The 26,663-nt window shown below is 39.4% G+C and overlaps 1 protein-coding gene across 1 annotated transcript in view; it reads left to right on the forward strand.

Annotated features, from left to right (window-relative positions):
• The window catches only part of NUP155 (nucleoporin 155), a 57,373-nt gene that overhangs the window by 8,446 nt on the left and 22,264 nt on the right, over positions 1 to 26,663 (forward strand). The window contains exons 6-24 of the mRNA XM_074995641.1: positions 751 to 917; positions 2,579 to 2,684; positions 3,667 to 3,740; positions 4,102 to 4,193; positions 4,364 to 4,461; positions 4,893 to 5,045; positions 5,609 to 5,709; positions 7,275 to 7,445; positions 8,691 to 8,801; positions 10,362 to 10,456; positions 11,062 to 11,150; positions 15,964 to 16,026; positions 16,118 to 16,268; positions 17,203 to 17,269; positions 19,829 to 19,947; positions 20,169 to 20,272; positions 24,261 to 24,394; positions 24,997 to 25,188; positions 26,318 to 26,456. Coding sequence (XP_074851742.1) covers positions 751 to 917; positions 2,579 to 2,684; positions 3,667 to 3,740; positions 4,102 to 4,193; positions 4,364 to 4,461; positions 4,893 to 5,045; positions 5,609 to 5,709; positions 7,275 to 7,445; positions 8,691 to 8,801; positions 10,362 to 10,456; positions 11,062 to 11,150; positions 15,964 to 16,026; positions 16,118 to 16,268; positions 17,203 to 17,269; positions 19,829 to 19,947; positions 20,169 to 20,272; positions 24,261 to 24,394; positions 24,997 to 25,188; positions 26,318 to 26,456 — 2,226 coding nt within the window. The remainder of the gene's footprint in view (positions 1 to 750; positions 918 to 2,578; positions 2,685 to 3,666; positions 3,741 to 4,101; positions 4,194 to 4,363; positions 4,462 to 4,892; positions 5,046 to 5,608; positions 5,710 to 7,274; positions 7,446 to 8,690; positions 8,802 to 10,361; positions 10,457 to 11,061; positions 11,151 to 15,963; positions 16,027 to 16,117; positions 16,269 to 17,202; positions 17,270 to 19,828; positions 19,948 to 20,168; positions 20,273 to 24,260; positions 24,395 to 24,996; positions 25,189 to 26,317; positions 26,457 to 26,663) is intronic.

The raw sequence follows: 26,663 nt of genomic DNA on the forward strand, positions 1-26,663 counted from the left end.
TCTAGTAGACAAATTAGGAAGTTTTATGTTCAGATTTGTCAAGATTTTGAGGTCATATTTGTCTCAAGTATTTTAACATACAGAACTGATTATAAGCTTCTGAAAGAGCTAAAAATAAACAAAATGTGCTGTGTGTTTTATTTAAAAAAAACAACCAAAACCTTCTGATAGTTCACTAAGCTGCAGTCCTGCTATACTGTTTACTGATTTTCTGACATAGTCCTAATCACAAAACTATAAGCTACAGTTACACTACAGACAGGTTCTGTTGGCAGCAGTTGCTGTGAGAAGAGATTTCCTGACAAAACATCTGTTGATAGAGTGTACCCACACACACAGGCCAATAGGAAGTGTGCTCTGCTCTGTCGACAGAGCGGCCAGCCTGCCCAGCTACTCTCTTGACAAAACAGGCACCAGAAGCATGGCTAGCCTACCTGGCTATTCTCTTGACAAAACAGGCACCGGAAGCACAGCAGACAGGGCTGCCCATTATCCTGGGTGCCCTGTCTGTCGAGAGAAGGCTCCCCAGAGCATCCACGCAGCTTTTTTGTCACCAGGATGTGTCAACAAAAGGCACTCTTCCTCATCTGGGAGAAGCGGGTGGTTGATGATGGAAGTGCCAACTTTTGTCAGCAAAATTCACTAGTATAGCCGTAGCCATAGTGTTTAAACAAGCGAACCTGACATATATGAAGATTGTTGTTGTGTTTGTTTGTTTTGTTCATTTGTTTGTTTGTTTGTTTATTTAAGGGTCTGGAACCCTCAATGACAGCATGTCTGCTGGAATGCAACTGCTTCCAGATCCTCTCTATTCACTTCCTACTGATAATACCTATCTTCTGACCATAACTTCCACTGAAACCGGCCGTATCTTTTTGGCTGGGAAGGATGGCTGTTTATACGAAGTAGCTTACCAGGTGAATATAATCTCTATGCATAGGTATTTTTGATCTTGGCTATAGGGTTGCGGATTAGGGATTTTTAAAATTTGTTGTTCTTGTCATTTCATGTCCACAAGTCTGTTGCCTGCTTTAATTTATTTGCATGATAGTGCTGAGCTCTAGAAATGCTACCAACCTATAGCCATGATAGGCTAGATAAACTAATCTATTTGAAGAATGTGCAAAATAAGCGTGATATCTGCTTTCTGACTGCTGCAGCCCCAAGCCACTCAAAGTGGCGCGCTGCTGATTCTCCATACCTGTTGGCGCTGCATGCTGCTTGCAGGAGGGCAGGGGGAGATCTTGTGCTTGCCCCCACCCTGGGAGCAGAGGCAGCAGGTGAAGCCTGACTCCCTCCCCTAATAGGCACATGGCACAGAGAGGCACATGACCCCAGCAGCTGTGTGGGGCTGTGGCAGGCAGAGACCCTGCCTGATGATCCCACGGAGCTTCTGGCCAGGAGCCACCTAGGTAAGCACCTCCCAGCCATAGTCTGCATCTGGCACCCCACCTCTCCCACGCATCTCCTCCCTGCCCCGTTTTACCACCTCCTCTTACACCATGTCACCCCCCCAGAAACCCTGGACCCCCAGAGCCTGCACTTTTTCCTACAACTCTCCCCAAGCCAGAATCTTTGCCTGCACTTATACTCCTTCCCAGACTCTGCAGTCCTTCCTAGACCCCAATCCTCTGACCCTGCTCACAACCCGAACTCTGTGCACTCCCTCCTGCACGCCAGGTCAGAATTTTCTCCTGCACCTCAGTGCTTTCCCCCCAGGTCAGAACCCCCTGCTTCACTCACACTCCATCCCAGATGCCACACCCTTTCCTGCACCCCAGTCCTCTAGCCAAAGGTCCTTTCCATCCCAGACCCTGCATCCTTTCCATGGAAAATTGAGGCCCATGCCCACTTACCAAAATCTTGGAATGACCCCCAATTCAAAAAATATTGCCTGCTCCTATTCTACGTTACTGCTGTCTGCAGTCGTCATCTCTGCTTTCATACCACTTTAATAAGAGCAGATTTTCTGGTTATTGGAGACAGATAAAACCCAGAAATTGGCTGGGATGAGGTTTGATATACTGTCATGAATTCAATTTTACTTCACTGCATCAATGTATAGATTTAAGCCCAGTCCTTTTTTTCTCTAAAGGGGCACTATTAGATTAAGTTTTTCATAGGCTTCCTATTTATTTTTATGATAATACGCTGAAGAAATTGATTATTTTTATTAATTTACATTTTATCACTACCTTGATTCCCCAACCAAGAGGGGGCTCATTGTGGTATGTCCTGCACAAGTCAATCCCTGTCTAAAGGAGGGAAAATCTTAGTATTAAGCAATTAAGTAAAAGTAATACTAAGTATTAAGTAATATACCAGAGGTGGCTGAAATAATTAGCCAGTTGGTTTCCTCTGTTGGATGGTTCCTTGACATGTTGGAGGAGAAAGAAAGGTGTTACTACATTGGCCTCCAAAGAAAACCCCAAAAAACAAAAAAAGGAAAATGTAGAAAATCACAAAAAATGGCTGAGTGTTCCTTTAAATCCGGCCGCTGAAAAATGAATGTAGTGCATCATCATACAGGAATTCACATTTTAATCCAATTTTAATTCTTTATATGTTTTAATTGTAGGCTGAGGCAGGCTGGTTTAGTCAACGCTGTAGAAAGATCAATCATTCAAAGAGCACCCTTTCTTTCCTTATTCCTTCATTGCTGCAGTTCACATTCTCAGAGGATGGTAGGTGATAAAGTATGAATAACTGAAATGTTTATAAGTTATTGTAAAAAACAATAAAATCCTTATGCTAACATTTTCACACTTGGATCAATTGAGTTAAAGACAATTGGAGTAGTAAATGATTGGCAATTAGATACCTAAATGGGCCTGTCTACACTACCACCTTTCTTCGAAGGAAGGATTGTAATTAGGGTGTTGGACATTTACTAATGAAATGCTGCCATGCGCAGCATTCATTAAGCAAATTTCAACACACACACACACACCCCCACACACCCCGTGGCAACATCCGACACACATCTAGCCACGGCGCACTGTGCTGGGGCAGCTTTGAAGGCCCCTTACTCCTCAAAATTTTGGGGAGTAAGGGGACTTCGAAGTTGCCCTGGCACTTTGAAGTACCGGCGGGTGCGCTGTGGCTCGACATGTGCCGGTACTTTGAAGTTGCTGCAGGGGGGGAATTTGCTTAATGAAGTGCAGCATATGCACGGCAGCACTTCATTGGTAAACTCCCAACACCCTAATTACCATCCTTCCTTCGAAGGAAGATGATTGTCTAGACACAGCCAATACATATTTAGGTGTTGACGTGTGAAAATGTTGGTCACAGTGGCTAATGTCCCTGTTTTTGTGATACAGTTTTGATAAGTTTACGTATTGGAGTGACAAAATTGTAATCAGTATACCAAAACTTTTAACTTAAATTGTTGTATAAATATTTTAAATGTTTGTTTTTTGATTGTGATAGTCTGCTGTCCTACTATACTTTTAGTAAGATGTTTGTTTATCTCTCAAATCTGTTTCCAGGCAGGAGTTCATTGTAAATAGAGTACCATGTATTAGTGTATTCTAATCAGTGATTCAGTCAAACACCAGGGAAATCTACCCTGGTAGAGTTTCAGTACTATCAGTTTAACTGTATTAACTAGTTTACATTAGATCCAATTTTGATTTTCACATTCTTTTTATTCATTTATTGCAGATCCCGTAGTCCAAATTGCTATTGACAATTCTCGAAACATCCTATATACCCGTTCAGAAAAAGGAGTGATACAGGTATATGAATACTTTTGATGTCCTATTTGGAGTTTCTAATGTGCATTCATTATTTTTACCCTAATCAGCTGAAAAAAAATAACATTTGTGCATTAGGATTCTCTTTATGCCAGTCAGGGCATGAAGGATTTCCCTCAGGATTTTTTTCCTGCATTTTTTCCATCTTTCTTCACCATCCTGTCACCCATATCTCAAAAACTCTATACTCTGACTGTAATCTTTTCTAATTATCAATAAGATGGACTGCTGCCTCAGTCCTCTGGTATGTGGGAGCTTGAGGCCATAAAAGAATTCTGATTCACTTCATGAAGGGATATATGTGTGTTAATTGTGAAACTACTCAAATGTTACTAAATTACAGGTTTATGATCTGGGCCAAGATGGTCAAGGAACGACCAGAGTTGCTTCTGTTTCTCAGAATGCTATTGTTTCTGCCGCTGGAAACATTGCCAGGTAATATTGAGTGCGATATGAAATACTTACTGTTGGGCAAGCGGTTTTTTGTTTGTTTTTGTTTTTTTGTTTGTTTTTAATGTTTTACCAAATGTTTGAAGAATATTGTATATTTTCTGATTTGTTTGCTGCATGATGTCAGTTACACAAATTCTTTTCTGTTCTTTCAGGACTATAGATCGCTCTGTTTTTAAACCTGTTGTCCAGATAGCAGTGATCGAAAATTCAGAATCAATAGATTGTCAGTTGCTGGCAGTCACACATGCTGGTAAGAAATCGGTATTACCTCCTCCTCTTTATTAGTAAATAAAACCTGCTTAGGTTTGGGAAATTGACAAATATTTTTCTTTGCAAAGTCGTCTATTATCCATACATACAAGAACAGTTATGTAGTATTGTGTATAACAGTGTTACCTATCTCACTTTAGATGTTCAAAGCTTCAGACCTCTGATAAATATGTTACTTCTCCTGTAATAACTACTTCTCCTGTTACACAGTTGAGGAAATAGGGGAGAGTGACTTGTCAAAAGTTACCTTGTGAAGGATCATTTTCAAGGAAGGAATCTAGTAATTTTGAACTAAATTTACTATAAGCTTATGAATTAAACCTTTCATCAGGTGTTCTGCGACTGTTACCCAATTATAATATTTACACAAAATCCATTGCCTGAGTGTGATCTCCTTTCCCTTTGTTCTAGGTGTACGAATGTATTTTAGTACATCCCCATTTAAGCATCCAATGGCTCGACCCTCCATGTTAACACTGGTTCACATCCGCTTGCCTCCAGGGTTTTCTGCCTCTTCTAATGTGGAGAAGCCATCAAAGGTGCACAGAGCTCTTTATAGCAAAGGTAAAGGCACTGGAGTGTAGCTTAAATAAGATCCATTCTTTAAGACTGTTTATACCAAGTAGCACTACCACAATTGCTTTTAGAGTAGGAAACTTAGTGTGGGGAGTGCCAAGAATTAAGAATGACTTTTTTATTAGTGGGCTGCTTTTTTTTTTGGTTGGGGGTTTTTAGGAAGGTTTTGCATTTTTCATGTAATTTTATAACCAGTGGTTATATCCATTCATCCATTCATCTTTTTTATTCTAATCTATTCACGGTACAAGTTTAATAACAGCAGTGGTGCCGCATTACTGTCTCACTACTGTACCTGACGTTTGTCTTTGAAAGAGACTCTGTAGATGTGACAGTTAGGCTCAGTGTCCATTAAGGCCTTCGTCTCTTTGCTTTGTTTGCCTGTAAGTGTGCTGACCCCAGCCTTAGATACTGAAAACGATAAGCTCAATTAATGGTTACATGTTGAGCTGCTTTAATAATTTGTAGAGGGAACTTGTACTGAATATAAATGGAGCTTTAGCAACAGTGGGCCTGATGTAAGTTTTTGCTTCATTTTACTGCTTTTTCAGGAGTCTTGCTGATGGCTGCTTCCGAAAATGAGGATAATGATATCCTGTGGTGTATCAATCATGATTCTTTCCCTTTCCAAAAACCAATGATGGAAACACAGGTAGCAAGTGCATTAATGTTGTTAAGTAATATCAATTTGTTTGAGGAGGCATAGGCAATACTATCTGAATAACATAAGTTCTGTGAATAAATTTTTAAGTTTCTATATAGAAAAAGTAACACACAATGCCCTTGTGACTAGCAACGCCCTCTTATGCTTTTTATATTTATGTGTGGAATGACTTTTGTTGTGTGCACCATTATGGAGTTGTGGTAGCACATTAAAAAATCATTCCACACATGGACAGTGTGTGGTGAGTATTGTGTCGTGGGGTAAGAGGGCAGGGCTCAGGTCAGGGCAGAAGGTTGGAGTGTGAGGTGAGGGCTCTGAGTGGGAGGAAAGGCTCTGAGTGGGGCCAGAGATGAGAGATTTGAGGTCCAGCGTTCCCCAGGGGGAGAGAACTATGCCGAACCATCTCTTACCACAGTAGCTTGGAGTACGTGGGAGGCAGCTCTCCACAGGTGCCACAGCCCCAGCAAGCACAGCCGAGGGAAGGTTGCCTGTCTCCCATCCAAGGCAGGTCCAAGCTACTCAGAGTGAGGGCCCAGAAGGGACACCTGTCCCCTGGCATTGGCAGCTTTGGGTTGGGGGTCATGACTGAGGGAAAGGACCTGCTCCTGCTCAGCCAGAGCTTGGAGCAGCCACTTTGGCAGGTTGGCAGGATCTTCTGCATATTGGCGGAGTCCAGTAACAACCTGACACTGAAGGAGTACCTTGGGGACTAGAAGGTTAGAAGCTTGCATCTAGGGCTGTGGACTAAAACCAGCCAGGTAGTAGGTAGTCTTAAACTCCAGCCTTCCTACCAAATGTCTTAGCCTGAGTTATACCACAGTTGCCAGTCTGTCACTGGAAGATTTTGGTTTTGTTCTTAAACTTCATTTTTCAGTTGCAAGGTTTGGATATTTACTGCCGATTTCCCCCAGCATGCTCAGTCGCCACTCCTCCCCCTTCTTCCAAGAGTTTTCTGCACAGACACAACTGATTGTGGTGGGCAGGAGGCATTAGGAGGAAGGGGGAGGAATCGATTGGCTGAGTCTCTGGTGGATGGGAGACACCGGAGTGGGAGTGGGAAACTGGCTGCTAGTGTGTACTGAACAACCACTAATTGTTTTCCATGGATGTTTCAGCTCTGGATCACCTATCGGGTTGGTGCCTATGGTGCAAACCCTTCAGCCCCTGCCTGGAGTCCCCTTCTACACCCAAAACCCCACCATGGAGTCCACACCCCCAACCCACATGCTATTCCACACCCTATACCCCTGCTTCATCCCAGAGCCCCCTCCCACATTCCAAACTCTGGCACACCTACACCCCCTGCCCCCACACCAGTCCTTTAACATGCTGGATAACAAAGCTTTCACTGTATGTTTGCTGATTTTTAATTTGGTGGGGATACAGGTGTATGTGTGTTTATTTAATGTCTTATTTTTTAAGGTGCTTGTTGTTTTGAAAGTAGTTCATTTCCGTGCTATATAACATTAAATACTGGTTATTCAGATATCACTATCAGTGTGCAAAATGTGCTTCCTGTTTCAAATTTTTAATAATTTTCTTTTCTCACTCAGATGACCACGCATGTTGATGGGCATTCATGGGCTCTTTCTGCCATAGATGAGGTGAAAGTGCTAAAGATTATAACACCATTGAATAAAGACCTTATTCCAATAACTGATTCTCCTGTTGTTGTACAACAACACATGCTGCCACCAAAGAAATTTGTTCTGCTTTCGGCCCAGGTATGTGTTAGTTTTCTTTTTCCCTGGTCTTTGGAGATTGGAAGAGGGAGAAATGTCAAATCAAGCTTCAAATTGCTACAAAGGGCTACCCATGTGCAAGGAGTTTACCTTTGGCCAAAGTAAGAGGGTGGGAAAAAGGCTAAGGAGCCATTTATAAGTTCTGTAAACCAACTTGTTATAGGGATAGATTATCTTCTGGCATAGTAGCATGTCTTTGTTGCTCTCAGGGGAGTTTCTTAGTTTATGTCCGCTAGTGATCAGTGGTTGAAAATAATTGTAGGGAACTTCTATACTTGGAGCGGGGGGCATAATTCTTAATATGAGTAGATATACCTGGGGAGAGCATGCTAAAAATAGTTGTATGGCTGTGCTAATATGGTCTAGCTACCAGATGCAGATATCCAAGGGGTATAGTTGTCTGTCCTGTGCTACTGTGGCTACACTGCTGTTTTTAGCATGCCATCTTGATGAGAGCTGGCACAAATATGTCTGCCCAAGCTCAGAATCACACCCCAGTTCTGAGTGTGGGTTATGTAAGATTGGAGCAAATACAGGTTCCTGAGGTAACTGTATAAACTTTAAGGTTTGAAATGACTCTTTAAAACAGGGAGGAAAATTTAGTTATAATTCCACCTTCTAATAAATTAGCAACTAGGAAATGTATAAAAATTAGTTGCCTGCTTGCTGGATACCTGTTGTAGTTTTGTGAGGACGGTTACATCATACCACAGGACCCATGACAGACAGCGCAGCTTTGTGCTGTGGAAGTGTTATAAAAATGCTGCAGGTTATATGGGACTTGGAGATCATAACTCAGGGCTTGTCTTCACTGCTTCACAGTTATTTCAAGTTGCCACACTAGAAAAATCACATCTCAAGTGAAAGCGGCCACACTGAAAAACAACATTTGAACCACGGAGAGTGATTGGATTAATTGAGTTGATGACTTGTCCTAACTCAAGCTGCAATATGTGTCTGCATTCCCACTGCATTTCTTAGTAAGAGGAGTATGAACTTTAGCCTGTAACCCCTGATGGACCAGCTATTTCAAGTTTAAAACATTTAACTTGAGCTAGAGATGTTTTGTGTACACCAGAGTTGGGTTGGGGTAATGCTCATTACACCTTTAAACTAATGTTGAAGTGAGACAAGCCTTCAGGGCTTAGATGAGTTTATTGCACTTTTGTTTGCCAAAACATACAGATTTCAATATTTCACACTTTATATTCCTTTATTTTCCTTTAGGGGAGCCTTATGTTTCATAAACTCAGACCTGTAGATCAACTGCGACATCTCCTAGTTTGCAATGTAGGAGGTGAGGGAGAGGAGATTGAAAGATTTTTCAAGTTGCATCAGGTGAGTATCATTAACTAGACAGGGGAAAAATCCTCTAAGTAAACTTAGGGCTGGTTGATATGAAAAGTTAGTGAGCTCCAAGCTGAGTTGTAACTCTACAATGCTGTAACCTTCTGCTCACTGACCGGGCATGTGAATCCTGCTACTGTGCACTTAAGGTTCTAAGATGCAGTTCGACAGGGTTCATGTGGCAGCCAGTGTGAGGCCAGCTAGAATGCAGAGGATTTATGACCTAGATTGTTATACACTAACTAGTCTTCAAAGTGCTACTTTACTGCTTCCCCATAAGAGAAGCCCTCGTTATAGAGTCATATCTTTGTATTAGTTTATATTTTAAACATGGCCATTCTTTGACCTGAAAAATATTCACATTTTACCTATCATATATCTGGGTGCTTTATATAAGGATCCTTACTGTATTATCTGAGCATTTAAAAACATTCCATCTTGCCAAGAGCTGCAGCTATGGTGTACAATGCTGCTTTGTCAGTTGGACAAGCTAGATAATGTGTAAGGAAGAAAGTAATCATTTTTAGGGGGTCTAAAAATATAAAGGTAATATTGTTTTCTTTAAAACTGTTACATTTAAGTGACAAGCAGAATTGTGACAAGAATTGGAAATGTGGTTCTCTTAGAAGGATTATTAATCTTAAGAAAAACAGTGTCACAGTCCTAGTCCCTTTCAGAAAGATTTTATGTATACTTCAGTGGCTGCAAATACTTAGAATCCACCTGCCTGTTTACTAATATGTGGCACCAACTAAGGGAAAATGAAACTTTGTCACAGTGTGATATTTTTTTTTTATTTGACACCTATAGTTCTTTCTGCATTTGTGTGTCACAGTACAGTAGTAATGAAACCTCACAATAGCCTCTGCTGTTATTTAGTTGAGAAGTTTGGTAAGAGGTGTTTTTTAAGACTTTAAGTGTTCAGTCCTTTAAAAGCAAACAGTCCACTCATTTTAAATCATCTAGATTTTTATCTGTTGCAATGCTAACTTAAACTCCTATTTCCATGCAAGTATAATAAACCTTATCTATACATATAAACGTTTTTCCATATATTTCATTTACTGCTACCTTATTTAACCTGACAAGAATCAAGAGCATAGATAGAAAGCTTTCAGAGATCATAGAAAGCTTTTCAGAGATCATTGGCCACAACAGGATCTCTTACTCTGATTGATTATTCCTTTCTGCTTAACTGTTGAGAGTCAGGCTATGTCAACACTAGAAAAACAACAGTGACACTCACTACAATGGTGGAAGCTATCTTTCCATCATTGTAGTAATCCACCTTTCCAAGAGATGGTTGCTTGGCCCACAGAATTCTTCCTAGTTCAGTTTAACAACATCACCACTGGACATGACATTTTTCACACCCTAATCAGTGTAGTTAAGCTGACCTAATTGTGTAGCATAGACTGACCGGTCCTTGGTCTCCTCACTCTTGAGGGAAACAGAACCTTGAGTATTTTGTAATGGATTAATATAACTCCTTCAAACTTCTTAACACCAGGGTCAGATTGTCACTCTGATAGAAAGCATGATTTCCCACAGGAGGACCAGGCCTGTGCCACTTGTCTTATCCTTGCCTGTTCTACTGCTGCTTGTGACAGAGAAGTGTCTGCCTGGGCTACCCGAGCATTTTTCAGGTAAGTTCAAATTATTTGTAGATTGTACTTTCAATCTTATGTTTAAAGTCTAATGCCAATACAGCCACAAAAGAATGCTCTTGCTATATTTATAGTAGGCAGGAACTGCTTTAAGTTCTGTGTGAGTATTGTTTTAAAAACACTGTAGACTCTGAATAAAATAACATGGAGAATGTGTTTTAAATGCAACTGATTGTGTATGTGTGCTTACTTAGAAGTGAATATGAAACCTGTTTGTTTTGGGTTTTTTTAGAAGTTGTACCTCTTGTATAAAATTCATATTTGACCCCAAGAAATAAAAATGGCTTAATGTTCAGAAAAAGTGTGTGGAATTGAACATCTAATTTGCATGTGTAATTTCCTATGCTTATGACCTGTTTTTAATTTACCTTGTAATTGATCATTCTCCAAATTTGTGTGAACAAATCAGTCATGCAGTCACAAATAAATTTTTCTGAGAATTTGAGGTCAATATTTTGAACCCATCAAATGAAAGGTATATTATGTCCTGTTTGGTTAATCCACATTTAACAAAATAACACAATAATCAGATGACTTGTGAATGTGATATGCAGAGAAGTTATTCTTTCTCTGACATACCATAGGTATGGTGGAGAAGCACAGATGAGATTTCCATCAGCTTTACCTCCTCCAAGCAATGTAGGACCAATTTTGGGATCCCCTGTGCCTGCTAGTGAGTAGCATTTCACTGATATATATATATATATTTTTTTTTTCTCCTTAAAAAAAATGTTGTATTTTCATAACTTGCTGATTATCAGGTTGGGTTTTTATGTTACTTTTCTTTTGATTATTTTGGATTTAATGGTTCAGTTGTGATTCTAAAACATGTCCAGGTGTTCTGCAGATGCTTTTATTATATAAAGGAAACAGAGTCCTCCTGGCATAGTACAAAAAATTACCTTGGCAACCAGAAAGTAATTTATCAACACTATATTGCAGAGCATTCTCTCTCTTGTGTCATTCTCATATATCCACGGGCACTTCAGGTCTACACATTTGTGGGTGATGGAAGAAATGAGAGGGCAAATGGGTTAATGGTTGGGATTTTTGTAGCTGTTTTCTCCTTTGAAAGCTTCTGTCCCAACACACAGTACTTGTTCAGTCTTTCCTGTCACAAGGGAACTAGTTCTGTTACCTAGTCTGCCCTAATCCCATTTGAACTTCTAAATTTAGTGTGTTTTAGAGTGAAGAGCTCTCTGTATTATTCAGATCCAGCAATGAGCAGGGGTGCTAGGACAATGTTTATAGTGGGTTGGTGAGACTCATTGAACCAAACTTTAAAAAAAGGAAAACCACTTCAAGCCAGTGGATGAGGCAGGTCCCCTAGTTCTGCGACTTATGCTTATAACGTAAGCAGATTTTATTCAAACATCTATAAATAGCCCTTGATCTTAACCCACAGTGCGCCTTTATTTCAGTCATAACCAGTCAATATATGAGTTATGTCATGATTGTGATTAACGAGGCACTCTGAATACACTGTTAAACTAAACTAAATTTTGTATTTTGACCTGAGTGAGAATTTAAACCTAATTCTCTAATGACGGACTAACTTACAAGGTCCCCCAGACTATCGATAGGCAACCTGTGGCCCATCAGGGTTCTGTGTGTGACCCACGAGATATTTTACTTACTGTTGCCCACACTGGTTTCCATCCACACAGGTTTTTTCCCTACCAGTATTTTAATGTGACATACACGCAAAGCCAGGGCATGTGAAGTGAGGTGTGTGCTAATTGCACATAACATTGATTGTGAGAGCAATGTCATCCCTCTGAATCCAATCAGAGTGCTTCTACAGTTCACTTGGCCACTCCACAAATTTTAGGTATGCAAGTGTAGTTAGCAAAACTTCCTTATCCTGAGAGAATGTATTGGTTACAATAGCCTTGCAGCCCAGTCATGTGACCTACCCATTTGCCTAGGTTGGCCATTGCTGCTCTAGACTGATCTATCATATAGTATTTTTTTTTTAAATTGAATAAAGTAGTATGATTAAAAAGTGCTGATAGTGTTAAGCAAAAATTCACTGAGTGTATAGAACACATTGGAAGACAACAGGTTCCATAGTCAGTCCCATGTCTTATGGAAGCATTTGGGAAAGTGTGCATTGCCTGGGGATGAGGCCTATTGCAATGAGTAGTATTCTCCTTTAGTACTTTTAGCTGAGGTTTATAAAAACACTAAGGCTACGTTTCCACATGCCCCTTGTTCCAGAAGGGGCATGGTAGTGAGCATCCCGGAAGATGTTAATGAGGCATGAATGTAAATTTTCTATGCCTCATTAGCATATGGCTACATGATTTGGAGTCTGGAAGAATCTCTTCCGGACTCCAAAATAGAAGTGTACACGCGTGGCCTATGGGGATTTTCCAGAAGGAAACCTCCTTCCTGAAGCCTCCTCTTCCTCAAAATCATAGAGTATAAAAGTGTAGCTATGATTGTGACTAATATAAAGCTTATGCTGTGAAATAACATTCTTTCACAATCTGCAGTAGAAACAAAGTATTTAATTTTGGCTTACACAGAGTAGGGTTTGGTTGTACATGAACAAATATTTTTAAAAAATAAATTTTAGTAGATTAGAATTTATACAGCACCCAAAGAAGCTGTCTATTTGATAGCCTGGTTTGGGTCTTAACTGTTCAAATTTGCAGTCCCTTAAACCAGAGCAGAACTCACGGGAAATTCTAACATAAAGAGTTTGTTTGCCTATTATTAAAGTTTCGTGATACTTTCCTTTGTGATTCTGTTTTCAGTTTACAAGTTTGACAAAAATTATAACTCTTCGGGCTGAAATTTTCCATACAAAGTTTAAAGTTTATGTTGCTAAAACATTTCAGCCACTTTGAAGAATAAGAGTAGCAACATTTTTGTTTGTTTAAAAAACAAACAAACATAACAATTGGGTTAAAAAGGTTTAGTACCTGCATGCCTTGGAGCAGGGACTTGTCCTCTTGTGATTTTTGCCATCCTGTAAAAGTTTGCCAAAATTTGGTCATGTTGCAAGTGTTGCAAAAATCTTGATCCACACATGCTCAGTAGACACTTGTTGGTTTGGCAGCTAAATACTTTAATTCCATTTGCATTAAGTACGTAATGTGTCCTTGTGGTTCCTACCTTCAACTGGGCTGCACATATGCTGCCCCACTAGAGCAGTACATGGGCCAGCCCAAGTCTGAACAGGAATTTTCTTGCAGTTGCTCCTTCTTGGTGCCAGAGGCTGCTGTGGAGCTGGGAACCACAACTGAGAGCAGGGAGATTTACTGTGCTTTTGGTGCCCCCCCCCCCCCCCTGCTGTTTCTTCGCTATGCTCAGGAGGACAGGGCAACCTGACTCAAATGCGGAAAGATGAGGAACAGAAATGGGTGATAGAGTGGGTGGGGGCATGTTAGAAGCAGGAGGTGACAGAAATGGGGAGCAAGTGAAGATGGTGATGGAAGGTGGAGTAGGTACCTTGGATCCAGGAAGAACCGGAGCTGAGAAGTGTCAGGTGGGTTGCAGCTGTAGGACAGGAGAGGAGTTGAGCGTAGGAGATTATGGGCAGAAGATGAGGTGGGAATTTGGGGCAGGGGCTGGAATAGGAAAGGCTGAGGATGAACAGGAGCCAGGTAGGGTACCAGCAGGGAAGCTGTGAGTGGGAGATGAGAGCAGAAGGTGTTGGGGAGAGGCTGGAAAAACGGGATCAAGACCTGTAAGCATTAGATTGACTCCCCTTCAGAACTATAACTGAACCCATTCCCAATTCTGAACATTCTTTGCTGTCTTATATACAGCTATGAGACCCACTGGCAAAGTGTGTGTCTTCATTCCCCTTGAGTCACATAGGGTGTGTCTACATAGGCACAAATCTTCAAAATGGCCATTAGCATGGCTATTTCAAAGATTACTAATGAGGCGCTGAACTGAATATTCAGCGCCTCATTAGCATTAGGACGCTTCCGGCTGCAGCGCTTTGAAAGCACCGCTTTCCAAAGCGCGCAGCTCAGCGTGGCTACCCAGGGCTCCTTTTTGAAAAGACCCCACACCTTTCGAAATTCCCTTATTCCGATCAGTGAGCGGGATAAGGGGATTTCAAAAGGTGCAGGGTCCTTTCAAAAAGGACCCCTGTGTAGCCACGCTGAGCCGTGTGCTTTCGAAAGCAGCGCTTTTGAAGTGTCGCAGCTGGAAGCATCCTAATGCTAATGAGGCACTGAATATTCAATTCAGCGCCTCATTAGTAATCTTCAAAATATGGCTATTTCAAAGATTTGTGCCCGTGTAAACACAGCCATAGAGACAGATGATAACAGCATTCTCCTGCTGTGAGCGATTCCATTAGCTCAAGTGATAGAGAATGGTGCTGTTGATCTTAAAATCCCAACCCTGCTGATGACACATGGGGAGAAAATAAGGTGTCATGTGGTGGGATTGGTTTTTTCTTCTCCACATTTCGTTAGTTAAAACATTTAGGGAAAATATCTTAAAATATTTAAAAGAATGTTAAGCTTGCAAGGTCAAGCACGTTAATTAAAGCCTGCATTACTTTAATTTGGCTCCTTCTGGGTAGTCTTATGACACAATCTTTAAGTACATGGTTGTTGACTGTTTTCTCTGCAGTACCATGCTTCACTCAGTGCATAGAACAAACCTGTTTTAGGAATGAATTTGGCTTCTGTAATGAAGAAAACTGTTGTCTGTAGGAACCCAGCCTCATTTATTGCAGACGGTCGGAAGCGTGTTAAGGGTAGTCTCATAAGTAAAATAGCATATTGAACTCTACCCTGGCAGAGACGTGTTCAGGATCCTAAATCATAATCTTCCTGGGTGGCCGTTACCTGTTCCTCATTTTTTGGATCCTGCACTTGAGCCACTTGTCATCTAGTTTGGCGAAGTGATACATAGTCACAGCTGCAACTGATGTAAATGAAAGTTCCAATATGAATATATAAAGTATTATAAATACTTACATATCCTAAAAGGTTAGGCCTGGGACTTTGCAAATAGGACACTGAAGAATAGTATACACATTTAACAATTGTCTTTTAACCTCTGGCTCAGTTCCCATGTGTAAATTGGAGATAATACCACCTCAACTTGCTAGAATATTATGAAGGGACATTAATAATTTTTAGTAATGTGAACACCACAGGAAAGCCCATGAGGAAATAATTATGTACTTGGTGATGGCTTTGAGTAGAATGCAGTCAGTGAAGAATGGGGCCACGCTAAATGATTAAATTTAAAAAACTGAATAGCTTATTCAATGAACATAGATTATTCTGTATACCAAATGAGGCAAAGTTCCTGTGCGAAGTTTGTGATCATGTACATAAAGACTTTATAGTAAGGGGTATGAACAGGGAGCTAAACTAGGGTTGTATAAGTAAATTTATTTCTGATGTTACTTAATTTATGAATGCTGAATTTAGCGACCTTAATGTTCTTTTCATATCATGGAGTTTTTGATGTAATAAATGTTATGTTGGTTTTTACCTCCCTAGGTTCTCCTATGCCTCTTGGCAGTCCCTATCCTAATCCAAGCTTTTTGACAACACCAGCACAAGGTCTTTTGTTTTCATTTTCGTTACTTTCTCAACTAGATTATTTATTTTTATAAAAAGTATCTGAATTAATCTGATTGTGTCCCTGTCTTAGGTATGCAGCCTCCTAGTATGTCAACCCCAGTGTTTGCTACAGGCAGTTCAATATCCCAGGCTGGTGCATCTATGAGTGGTATGATGGGCCCAGAGATTGTGTTTTCAGGAAAACACAATGGCATCTGCATATATTTCTCTAGAATTATAGGGTGAGTTCATGTAAAAGATGTTTAGCCTCTCAGTTCATAGAGTAGTATTTGTTTTTGATACTTTACTTCAGTTTAGTCACAAACACACACTTTTTAATTATTAACCTAGGTAATTCTAGTGGACTAGTGTAATCAGTCTTGCATGCTAGCTTTTCACTTCAGATGTGTATTAGCCATTACTAACATATGTGCAAAATGACCAATCTGATGACCTCCTTCCTTCTCTCACACTGAGTAGCACCCAAGGTTATCCCACAGAAAGCATGTCATTACACATAGTAAAACAGAGCAGGTAAAGGAATAAGCAACAGTCATTTTTATTCTTTTTTCCGTACTGTTCCATGTGTTTCCCTTCCTCCTTGTTCGTATGGTATCTATTATCTCATTCCCTTTACAGCTCTGCTAACATTGCGTTCTGTGCATGGGCAGGGCAACAGATGTACTCTCAGACCTTGATCCTGCAACGGACTTTCTACAATCACACCTGCAGACTCATTTCTTAAGGTCCTGTTCTGTGAGGTGCTGTTTGCTTTCAGTTCTGATTTGTCTCTAGGAGACAAGAATGCTCATCACCTTACAGGTCTGACACCCTAAATTGTAGCCGCCTTCATTTAAAAACCGTGTCCTGTTCTGATGAAGCTGTTAGTGTTTACCAATAATAAATTGTAGCATTACTGATCTCTAGGCAATAACACTTCAGAAATGGGGATTTTAATTATAATTTGTACCTCACTTTAAAGGAAACGTTTATCTCATGATTTTTTTTACAAATGAAAACCTTGAGTTTTACAGGTTAAATCAGTGGGTTGGATTGAGGGTGAGAAATGAGGACTTTTTAATTCATAAATATTGGCAATTTGTTTTAGGAAACGGTTTGGCAGTGTCATTTTTCTTAATTTATTTGGCATTCAACAAACTATTTTCTGTATTTCAGAAATATTTGGGATGGCAGTATTGTTGTTGAGAGAGTTTTCAAAAGTGGTAACCGAGAAGTTGTTGCAGTAAGTGGGAGATGTGGTCTTTTTAAATCTTCCTTAAAGTCTTTATTTCTCTCAAGCTTTTACATGTCTTCCAATGACATCACATTGTGTTACTCCTGCCACTTCAGCAGAAACAATACATATTTTTGATAGTATTTAATCTTTATAGGAGGACTTGAAATGGGATGTAAAATCTTGCATGGTTACATTACTAATTTATGTTTTACCTGAATTAGTAATGCCACAAATTACTAGATGGTATGCTGGGTGATCTGCATGAAATAAGTTGGTTTTCTTAGTCTTCTAATACACATTTTCAAAAGAAAACCCAAATTGTAACTTACTATATCGTATTTCCTTTGCTGACAGTCTCAGCAGAATGGCTGAGCAGAAGTTGCTCTAAACCTTTTTGCCGCATCCTAGCTTGTGACAGACTGAGTCATCAGAAGAGCTCTGCATTCCATGCAAAACCATTGCAAGCTCTTGCTCTTTTTACTTTTCCAACATCAGAGTATTTTATTTTCCAATGTCAACTGGTATTGAAGTTCTCTTTCAAAATGCAAAGAAAATTATGTATACAGTAATATGCATGCAAATATTCTAAAAACAAAATCTGCATAAACTCTGGTCCTGAGCTGCTACTGATATTGTGTGGCAAAATGTTTAACGGATTTCTGAGTTGATAAACTCCTAAGTACTAGGCTAAATCCAGCCTCATCTTATTTATTGAAATCTAGGTTTGGGCCTTGGTCTATATGTGACAAATGATAGTTAAGGCTATGGTTTTGGCATGGAATTTTTTGAAAGTTTCATGACATCGTTGTATCAGGAGATGATGATGTATGGGAGGGCCACTACCCCTTTTGTAGACATCCCAGTAGTTAGTTAACTAAGTTGCCTTTAAATGGTAAAACCCAGAGATAGTGGGTCCTTTGCTGGAAAGCAGCCAGGTGAGCCAGTGAGGAGAAAGAGGGGAATTTTTCGACTGAAGAAGTGCTTTGTGTGACAGGAGAGGACACAAAGGAGAGACACAAAGATGGATTGAGTCTGGAACCAGGCTTGGAAGTTGTCAGTAATATCCATGCCTAGAGAGAAATCTTGGAATGACAGGAATGTGAGTAGAAAGGAAATGTTTAGTCAGATGCAATCAGGGTTGTTGTGTTTTGTTTGTTTGTTTGTTTGGAATTTTGGAGTAGGTGTGGGATTTTTCAGGCTGGGTGATGTATTGCCCTCCCCCCCACCCCGACCCCATAGTAACTTGTAATCCAAATTCCAGGAAAGTATAATTCTCTGTTTGAATTTTTAGTTGCTCTACAACACCTAGCAATAAAGTATGCTTACCAAGTATGTCATCTTTGTTTTGTTAACAAAATCACCTTTTTAAGACTATATCATTTGGATTCCTGTGTCCTAGAGGAGATTCTGTGTGTATGCATGCCGAAGACTGAGAGGTCAGCTATTGCAGTTTTTCTTTTTGTTTTCAAGTTCTGCCCTAAAGCAGGGTTAAGAGGTTGAGGTTACCCCACAGGGAGACATCCTAAGTGTGTCCTCCTGGGTTCTAAAAAGGGGTTTTATCACTTGGGTGGTGGCAGCTACCTCCCAAGGTCAGGGAATCTGTGACCCTGGAAAGCTTTTCAGCAGAATTCTATGGAAGCAAGGTATTTTAAAATTTCTTCTGGCCCTCCAGCTTCTGCACAGAGTGCCAGAGTGGGGAATAGCCTTTGCACAGGAAGAAAAGTCATGGAAAGGTCGCTAGTAATGCAGTTTTTTGCAACTTCGGTGTACACAAGAGCTTTTCAGTAGTAAAAGAAAGCTTATCCTGTCGGGCGATTTTAGTCTGGCATATGTGGTTGAAGTGCCACTCAGATTTGGCATGTTCTCCCCTCATCTCCATTTACAGGAGCGTATATGCATCAGACTTGAATGGCATGGTGCACATGTGCTCCAGGTTGTGATGGCCAAATGGGGAGCCAAGCGTGGGAGCTGGAAAGGTTGCAAAAATCCAGCATGACCATCATGGAGTCCCTGCTGCCACAATGTTCCTCTCCCTTCCTTCTATCCCTTTACTTCTTATACTCCCTGCTGGTGAGCCCAGGGTCCTCCCGTGAGGGATCCATCCCAGATTCACCCAGTCCCCAGAAGAGCTCTCACCAGAGTTCTGGCTGGTGAAGGTCCGGCTGCCAGCATGTAGGACAGCACAGAATAGGACTCAGCTAGTCAGGCTGTGGTTTGAAAGATGGTCAGTCCTCTGTTGAAAAAAAGAGAGAAGTAACAGTCCTGCCTTCACCCCTCCCTTTCTCTGTACCCCCACCAAATCTCTGGCACCTGTGGTGCTAGTCAGAACACCATGCAACAGAGTGAGATGGGCTTCTTGCAGACTTCATTCAGATTCATGATTACTGTGAACACAATTACTCCATGCTAAAATTGTAGCCTTAATGATAGTCCATTAACTCCATATAGCACCTTCAATGACCTTTTGATAATATTGTGTCGGTGGTGTTTATTCTTTAGTTATGTTGTATCTCTCAGCTGAAATTGTAGAGATTTCAGATGTGACAAAGCCCGCTTCTCTTGCAGATTGAAAGCAGCGTTCCATCCCATGTGCTAGAATCTGTGCTACAGGAACTAAAAGGTTTACAGGAATTTCTGGACAGAAATTCACAGTTCTCAACAGTAGGAGCTCTTGGAAACCCAAGGTAGGCTTGAGTATGTTTGATTTATGGAGGAGACAGAAATGCTACTCTTCAAAAATTATTCCATTTAGATACAAAAGTGCTATTCATTTTGCCTTAGTGTTCATATCTTCTCTAATAAAACATATACACTCAAACGCTCAAACTTAATGTTTAGTGTTTGTTGTTTGTTTGAATGAATGTTCAATATTTGCACTAATAGCTCCTTTATTTTGGAACTGCAGTTTTAGCACCCCAGCTAACCTGCAGCAAAGATTACTAGGGTTCATGCGGCCTGATGGTGGAAGTTCTCAGCAAGTGCAACAAGAGCTCCAAAGGAAGTTCCATGGTAAGGGAAGTACTCTTGAACGATGAGTAGCAAAAAGTGGTGCATCCAAATGCTAGTTGCTCTCAGCTGTACCAGTTAAAACCCTGGATAAAAATGCAGAATTGGCTTGTGTTCTAAATAATAGTCAGACACAAGAACTGTACAAAGAGCAATGTAGTCTGTGTGACATCAATTGTTCGTATTTCTCTGTTCATTTCTTACAAGATTGTAATATTTTGTCAGTACCAACATTGCCCCATTTACTTTTCTGGGGAAATTGGAGTAGCCATTTCTGTGTGGCTCTTTTGGGGCAAAGGATGTGCCCAACCTGAAACCCAAATGTAGACATAGCAACACTTGCCAGTCTCTTTGCTTAGAATTTGACAGGTGACATCACACATCACAGAATACAAATATATATCTTATTTAGGATGAGCTTCAGTTGCATATTGTAAGATTTACAATTCAAATTGACTCCTTAAAACAATTCACAGACAGAATTTTTGTCTTTAAAATGAATATCAAACTATTAAAAACTGTAGCATCCAACTATCAGAGGTACAGGAAACCACAGGTCACATTTCCCATGAAATTTCAGTTTTTAAGTTGCTTTTTCCTCTATGAAGAACTAGCAGATTTATGTGGTGTTGCTTGTGTCCTTTGGTCGGTTAAGGTTTTTGGATTCTTTTTTTCTTTTAATTTGGAAAATAAAAGAAAAAATACACTTTTTTGAAAATAATATTTTTTAAAAATATGGCGCTATTTTTATGAAGTTAATTTTTATTTTGGATTTCTTTTAAAATGTGTTTAAAATATATCCATTTTAATTTCTTTTAGTAATTTTTTTAAACTGGGAAATTGCATTCCATGGGTTTTTTTTTTTTCTTTCTTCATCCCTATAAACTCTTGGCATTCACTGTTTTAACAACAAGCGTTTGGCTTCCAAAAACATTTTCTTCTATTTTACAAACCTTAAGCATTGATTGAGCAGTGCCAAAATAGAGCACCACTACAAATTTCTCTGTTTTATCCCTTTTCTGTAAGGTATATTGAGAAGCAGTCCTATTCCAAATGCATCCTATTTTTCTGGCTCATCTTGGTTTAGTCTCTTTCAACATGTGCTCAATTCATGTCAATTTTGAAGACTAACAAAATAAAACAGCAGTCATATAACACTTCAAAGACTAACAAAATAATTTATTAGGTGATGGACTTTTGTGTGACAGCCCCACTTCTTCAGATCTAATTTTGAGGACTGTACATGTTGAACTTCTCTTATCCGGCATGCTCGGGACCTGACCAGTGCCGGACAAGAGAATTTGCCATATCCTGGGAGGTCAATATTGTCTAGCAGCATTACCAACACTTCCACTGTTTACAGGGGCTCTTAGAAGACATTTAGGGGTAAATTACAGGACAGCACACTGACACTCAGGACTGATGGCTGGAAACAAACTTCACAGGACCATAGGAAACTTGGCCACAGCCATGATAAGTGGTCATCCAGCTAACTAAAATCATACCGGGTTACAGATGTTGCTGGACAAGAGAGTTCCAGATTACAGTTTCAGCCAGTATTGGAATTGGAAAAAGTGCAGAGAATGGTGGCAAAAATGATTAGGGCATGGAACAGTTACCGTATGTGGAGAGATTAAAAAATGAGACCTGTTCATCTTAGAAAAGAGATGACTAAATGGGAATATGAAACTGGTACATAAAACTATGAATAGCGTGAGGTAAGTGAATAAGGGGTCACCCAATGAAATTAATAGGTAGCAGGTTTAAAACAAATATAAGGAAATACCTCACACATCTCACTGTTAACCTATGGAACTGTGCCGGGGTGTGCTGTGAAGGGCAAAACTGTAAGTTTAAAAAAAAATAGATAAGTTCATAGAGGAGGGGTCCATCAGTGGCTGTTAGCCATGCTGGACAGGGATACAACACCAACTTCTGAATGTCTCTAAACCTCAGGATATCAGATGTTGGGTCTGGAGGGTGCGTGAATCATTAAGTAATTGTCCTGTTATTTTCTGATATACTGGGCATGGTTGCAAGACAGGATTGTGGACAAGATGGCTATTGGTATGTCCCACTATGGCCATTCTGTTCTTTCTCTTTTTTATCACAAGCCTCTATACATAATGGGGTCTTCTATGCACATTAGTGTCCTATCTGGGTGTGCACATAGTGGAGGGTCGGGCCCTCTGGAGGGGGAGATTTTGTAAGGACGGTGCAGCACAATTGGCTGGGTTCAGGCTCATGAAAATGTTGAAATATGTTACTGTTTTTATGTAAGTGTATTCACAGTTATATACCGATTAATCATTTTTTTTCATAGTACATACTTATTTTCTTACATATGTCAAAAGGTTTTCTGGTTTTGTTTTTTCCATATGCACATAACCAAAATTTCTGTTGATTTGGATTACATGAGACGGGTTTTAGGTGGTGGGGGGGTGCTGCTCATAGCAGGGATGAAAAGTGGGGCACGACAAAATGTTTACTCATCCCTGCCCTAGTCCATGCCTAGGGTTTCTAGGTGATACAGTAATACAGATACAATGTTTTGCCATCCTAATTCATAAAATTATCTGTATTTGCTAATCATAGTACATAGCAGTTACATAGCATTTTATATTTTCCAAATGAAGTTGTAATATTAATTGAAGCAGTTCTTCTATAAGTAGGTCAGTTTTATTCCCCATTAATTGATGCAATAGCTGCACTTTGCAAGTTTTGGTTATCAACAAGGTAGCTGAGCTAAGTATAGAACTCATGAATTCCTGTCACTCAATCCATTAGACTTCATTATGTCTTTAAATATAGGTATTAAACCTTAGCCAGCACACAGAAACCAGAGAAGATGAGCCGTTGCTCATCGAGATTCAATATGCAATCTGTTTCCTAGCTGTCTGGTGCACGTACACAACAAGGATCAAAGTTTGGGTTTCTTCAATTTATTAATTCTCTCATATGCTTGCTCTCTTTTCTGTAACAAGTATTGCCAATGTTAAAAAAAAATTCTTTAAATAGGATAAGATGATCAACTATCTATTCATGTTTTGTTGTATTTTCTTATGTGCAGTCCAAAACTGAAAAACTTCCTTTCAAAACAGTTGTGGTTGCCAGGTGACCAGCAGTATAGTTATATCCTTTACAATAGGCAAACACTTTAACTAAAGTGAATTTATGAACATCATAATCAAGGTATTTAATATAAAGACATTCATATTTCATCACAATACACCCCTAATGCCAATCCAAGATTTCATTTTTTAACTTCTTATTTTTGTTACTTAGCTTTCATATTTCACAGATGCTGTTAGAGGATGCTTTTATGACTTATTATTATTATTATGTATTTTTATTACTGCCGTAGCAGTTATCCATTGAAATAAATGTTTGTCAGTTGTTTATAATTGCTGTTTCTAGAATGAATTTTAGATTGTTTATTAAACAGTTTATTGCCTTCTGATAAATTATTAATCTAGACTTGTATTTGAGGCAGGTCAGTAATATGACAACAGTATGCACATACAGAACTACGCTTATTTTTCAAAAAAATGTTCTGTTGCATTTGTAGTTATAAATCAATGGGGACATAGTAGTACCTTTTTTGCAAAGTGTTGAAATTTACAGATCCACACAAACGAGAGTGAAAATGAAGTAGCAAATAGCATAGAGCAAGGGGAGAAAACCTGTTTAAAATAAGGGGACATATCATTATAAAACAAAAGTTGGCATAGTAATTGAAGAACAAAAAAGCAGTAAAGTAGCACTTCAGAGATTAGCAAAATAATTTATTAGGTGAGCTTTCATGGGACAGACCCACTTCTTCAGCAGCTCACCTAATAAATTATTTTGTTAGTCTTTTAAAGTGCTACTTTACTGCTTTTTTTTGTTTTGATAGTATATAGACTAGCGCGGCTTTCTCTCTGTTACTAATTCAAGAACAGTGGATGTAGCATGTGAACAAAAAATTACCCGTGATCTATTCATGTTATAGCAGAGGCACAGTTAACTGAGAAGACTTCACTTCAAGGGATCCAGCAACTTGTGCGCAAAACCTGCCAGGCTTTGGCTTTGTGGAAGCTTCTCTGTGAGCACCAATTCAATATTGTTGTAGGTGAGCTTCAGAAGGTATGGTATAAACTTTACTGAACAACAATTTGCTTTTTAGTTGATTGCATTTAATAAGTCTGGACTTCTTAAATATGTATTCAAAACAGTGTTAATCTTAGCCATTTAAATGGACTTCATAAACTACAGCTTGTACAACTATTTCCAGTTTAATTTTCTTGGTATTGCAAGTATTCTATTGAAATAAAATCTAACACGTTGCTCTCTTGCCTCAAATTAATTAGCAGATTTGAAATGTTATTAATTAATATCAGATTTGTTGTTTTTAAAACTCTGCTTAGTAGTTAATAGTGGGTTTGTTTTATAAATACTCTGTCCTCACTTTGTGATTGAGCAAAGTGCTAGTACGTGCAGAATGAAAACAATGGCACTGAAATGAGCTGCACAGAAAATTCATTGCCTGCCATAATGCTGGATCATCCTCTTTAATACAGTATCTTATATTTCAGTCTTTATGTGTATTAAACTATGCATTGTCTCTGTGAATTTTGGTCTTTGAAATTTACTGTTTATTGGGAAAGCAGATGAATTTGTTTCTATTACATTAGTCCTGTTTGGAAATGCATCTTTGGAAAGAATATGATTTATTTTTCTTCCCACAGGAATTTCAAGAGCATTTGAAGATTTCTACTTTCAAAGACTTAGTAATTAGAGACAAAGAGTTAACTGGCGCACTCATTGCCTCTCTCATTAACTGTTACATCAGAGATAATGCTGCTGTGGATGGCATCAGTTCACATTTACAAGACATATGTCCACTTCTATACAGTACTGATGATGCTGTCTGTTCCAAGGTACTTTTTGACTCTCTATGGTGAAAGTGAGAGTTGTTCATGGAAGACAGTTTTGTATAATTGTTCTTATTTTGGAACAAAATGGTATTGTGCTTTTTATAAATCCAACTGTGTCTTCTTGGAGCTCACTGTAGACCTATTATCAATTACTTCAAATATGCTTTTAAGAGGGTGTTGCATGGCCCTCTTAGCTCCTGGCCCGGCTGTGCTTAAAAAGTCACTTGGAGAGCCTGGAGTTCAGTAACCGCTGGTGCTGTTTTATTTATAGATTTTGCTCCTACCATCTTTTCACCACAGCCAGCTTGGGCTCTGGTGTCTGAACCCAGGAAGGAAGAGCTGTAACTCTACGTCCAGTCCCTGACTCTTTTCCTGCATGGTTTCCTTCCTTGCAGCTTTTTATATAGCCCCTGCCGAATTTGACGGGCAGCTGTCTCCTATTCCACAATTAGGAGCAGGTTTTCTCTTGTGAACTCCAATTTACTTCCCTTAATGGGAGCTGACAGTAGCAGTTTTTGCCCAACACACTCACAAAGTATTAATTATCATTACTGGACTTCCATCCAGAGTTGCAGAACATTAGGTAGAGTAATCAGATGAGCACAGAATGTTTGTGTTCTTGACTGTCAGATTTATTTGCCATTAAATGACATGTCACTTGGTAGTATTACAATAGCTAGCTGTACATTTTTCATTTTGAATCTACTTTTAATTCCATCTCCAACTTTATTTACCTTAGATTTATATAATAGTTAGGCATGTGTATGAAAACCCTGTTGCCCTAACGTTTTACGCAACCTGAAACCAATGTAACCCACCCAGAGCATTACAAACAAGCATTTAAACAGGAATTGATTCATTCAGTTTAGTCAACCAGTAAACGATTAACTTAAAAAAACAAAAACCAAAAAAACCCTCCTTTCATCCCTTATCTTACATACAGAATCTTTCTGCCTAAAACTTGACATGTCTCTAGCCAGAGAACTTTGTTTTTAAATTTGAAGTGATGAGGTCTGTAGTACTTTAGGCTTAGAAATTTGTAAGTTAACAGAATGAGTTATTGCAAAGAAAATATCCGTGACAGTATGACTTGAATTAATAAGGACTTACACTTCCAATTGTTTCACTGTAGGCAAATGAATTGCTTCAACGATCCCGACAAGTTCAGAGCAAATTGGAAAAAGAGAAGATGCTAAGAGAGTCACTGAAGGAGTACCAAAAGATCAGCAATCAAGTAGACCTTTCTAATGTCTGTGCACAATATAGACAAGGTGAGGGGCAAACATGACTGGAAATTTGACATCTTGAATTTAGTTGTAGGTTCAGACCTCGCTTTTACCTCCGTTATGACACTTCTGATCAAAGCATAGCATTCCTAGAATGCCTAAGAGATAATGCAGAAAAATATACATGGTGGAGACATGGAGGCTTATGTAGTAATTCAAAATATATTAACTCTGTGCCTTATTTTAGGCTGG

The sequence above is a fragment of the Carettochelys insculpta genome, chromosome 5 (genome assembly GCF_033958435.1).
Source record: "Carettochelys insculpta isolate YL-2023 chromosome 5, ASM3395843v1, whole genome shotgun sequence".
Lineage (NCBI taxonomy): Eukaryota > Metazoa > Chordata > Testudines > Carettochelyidae > Carettochelys > Carettochelys insculpta.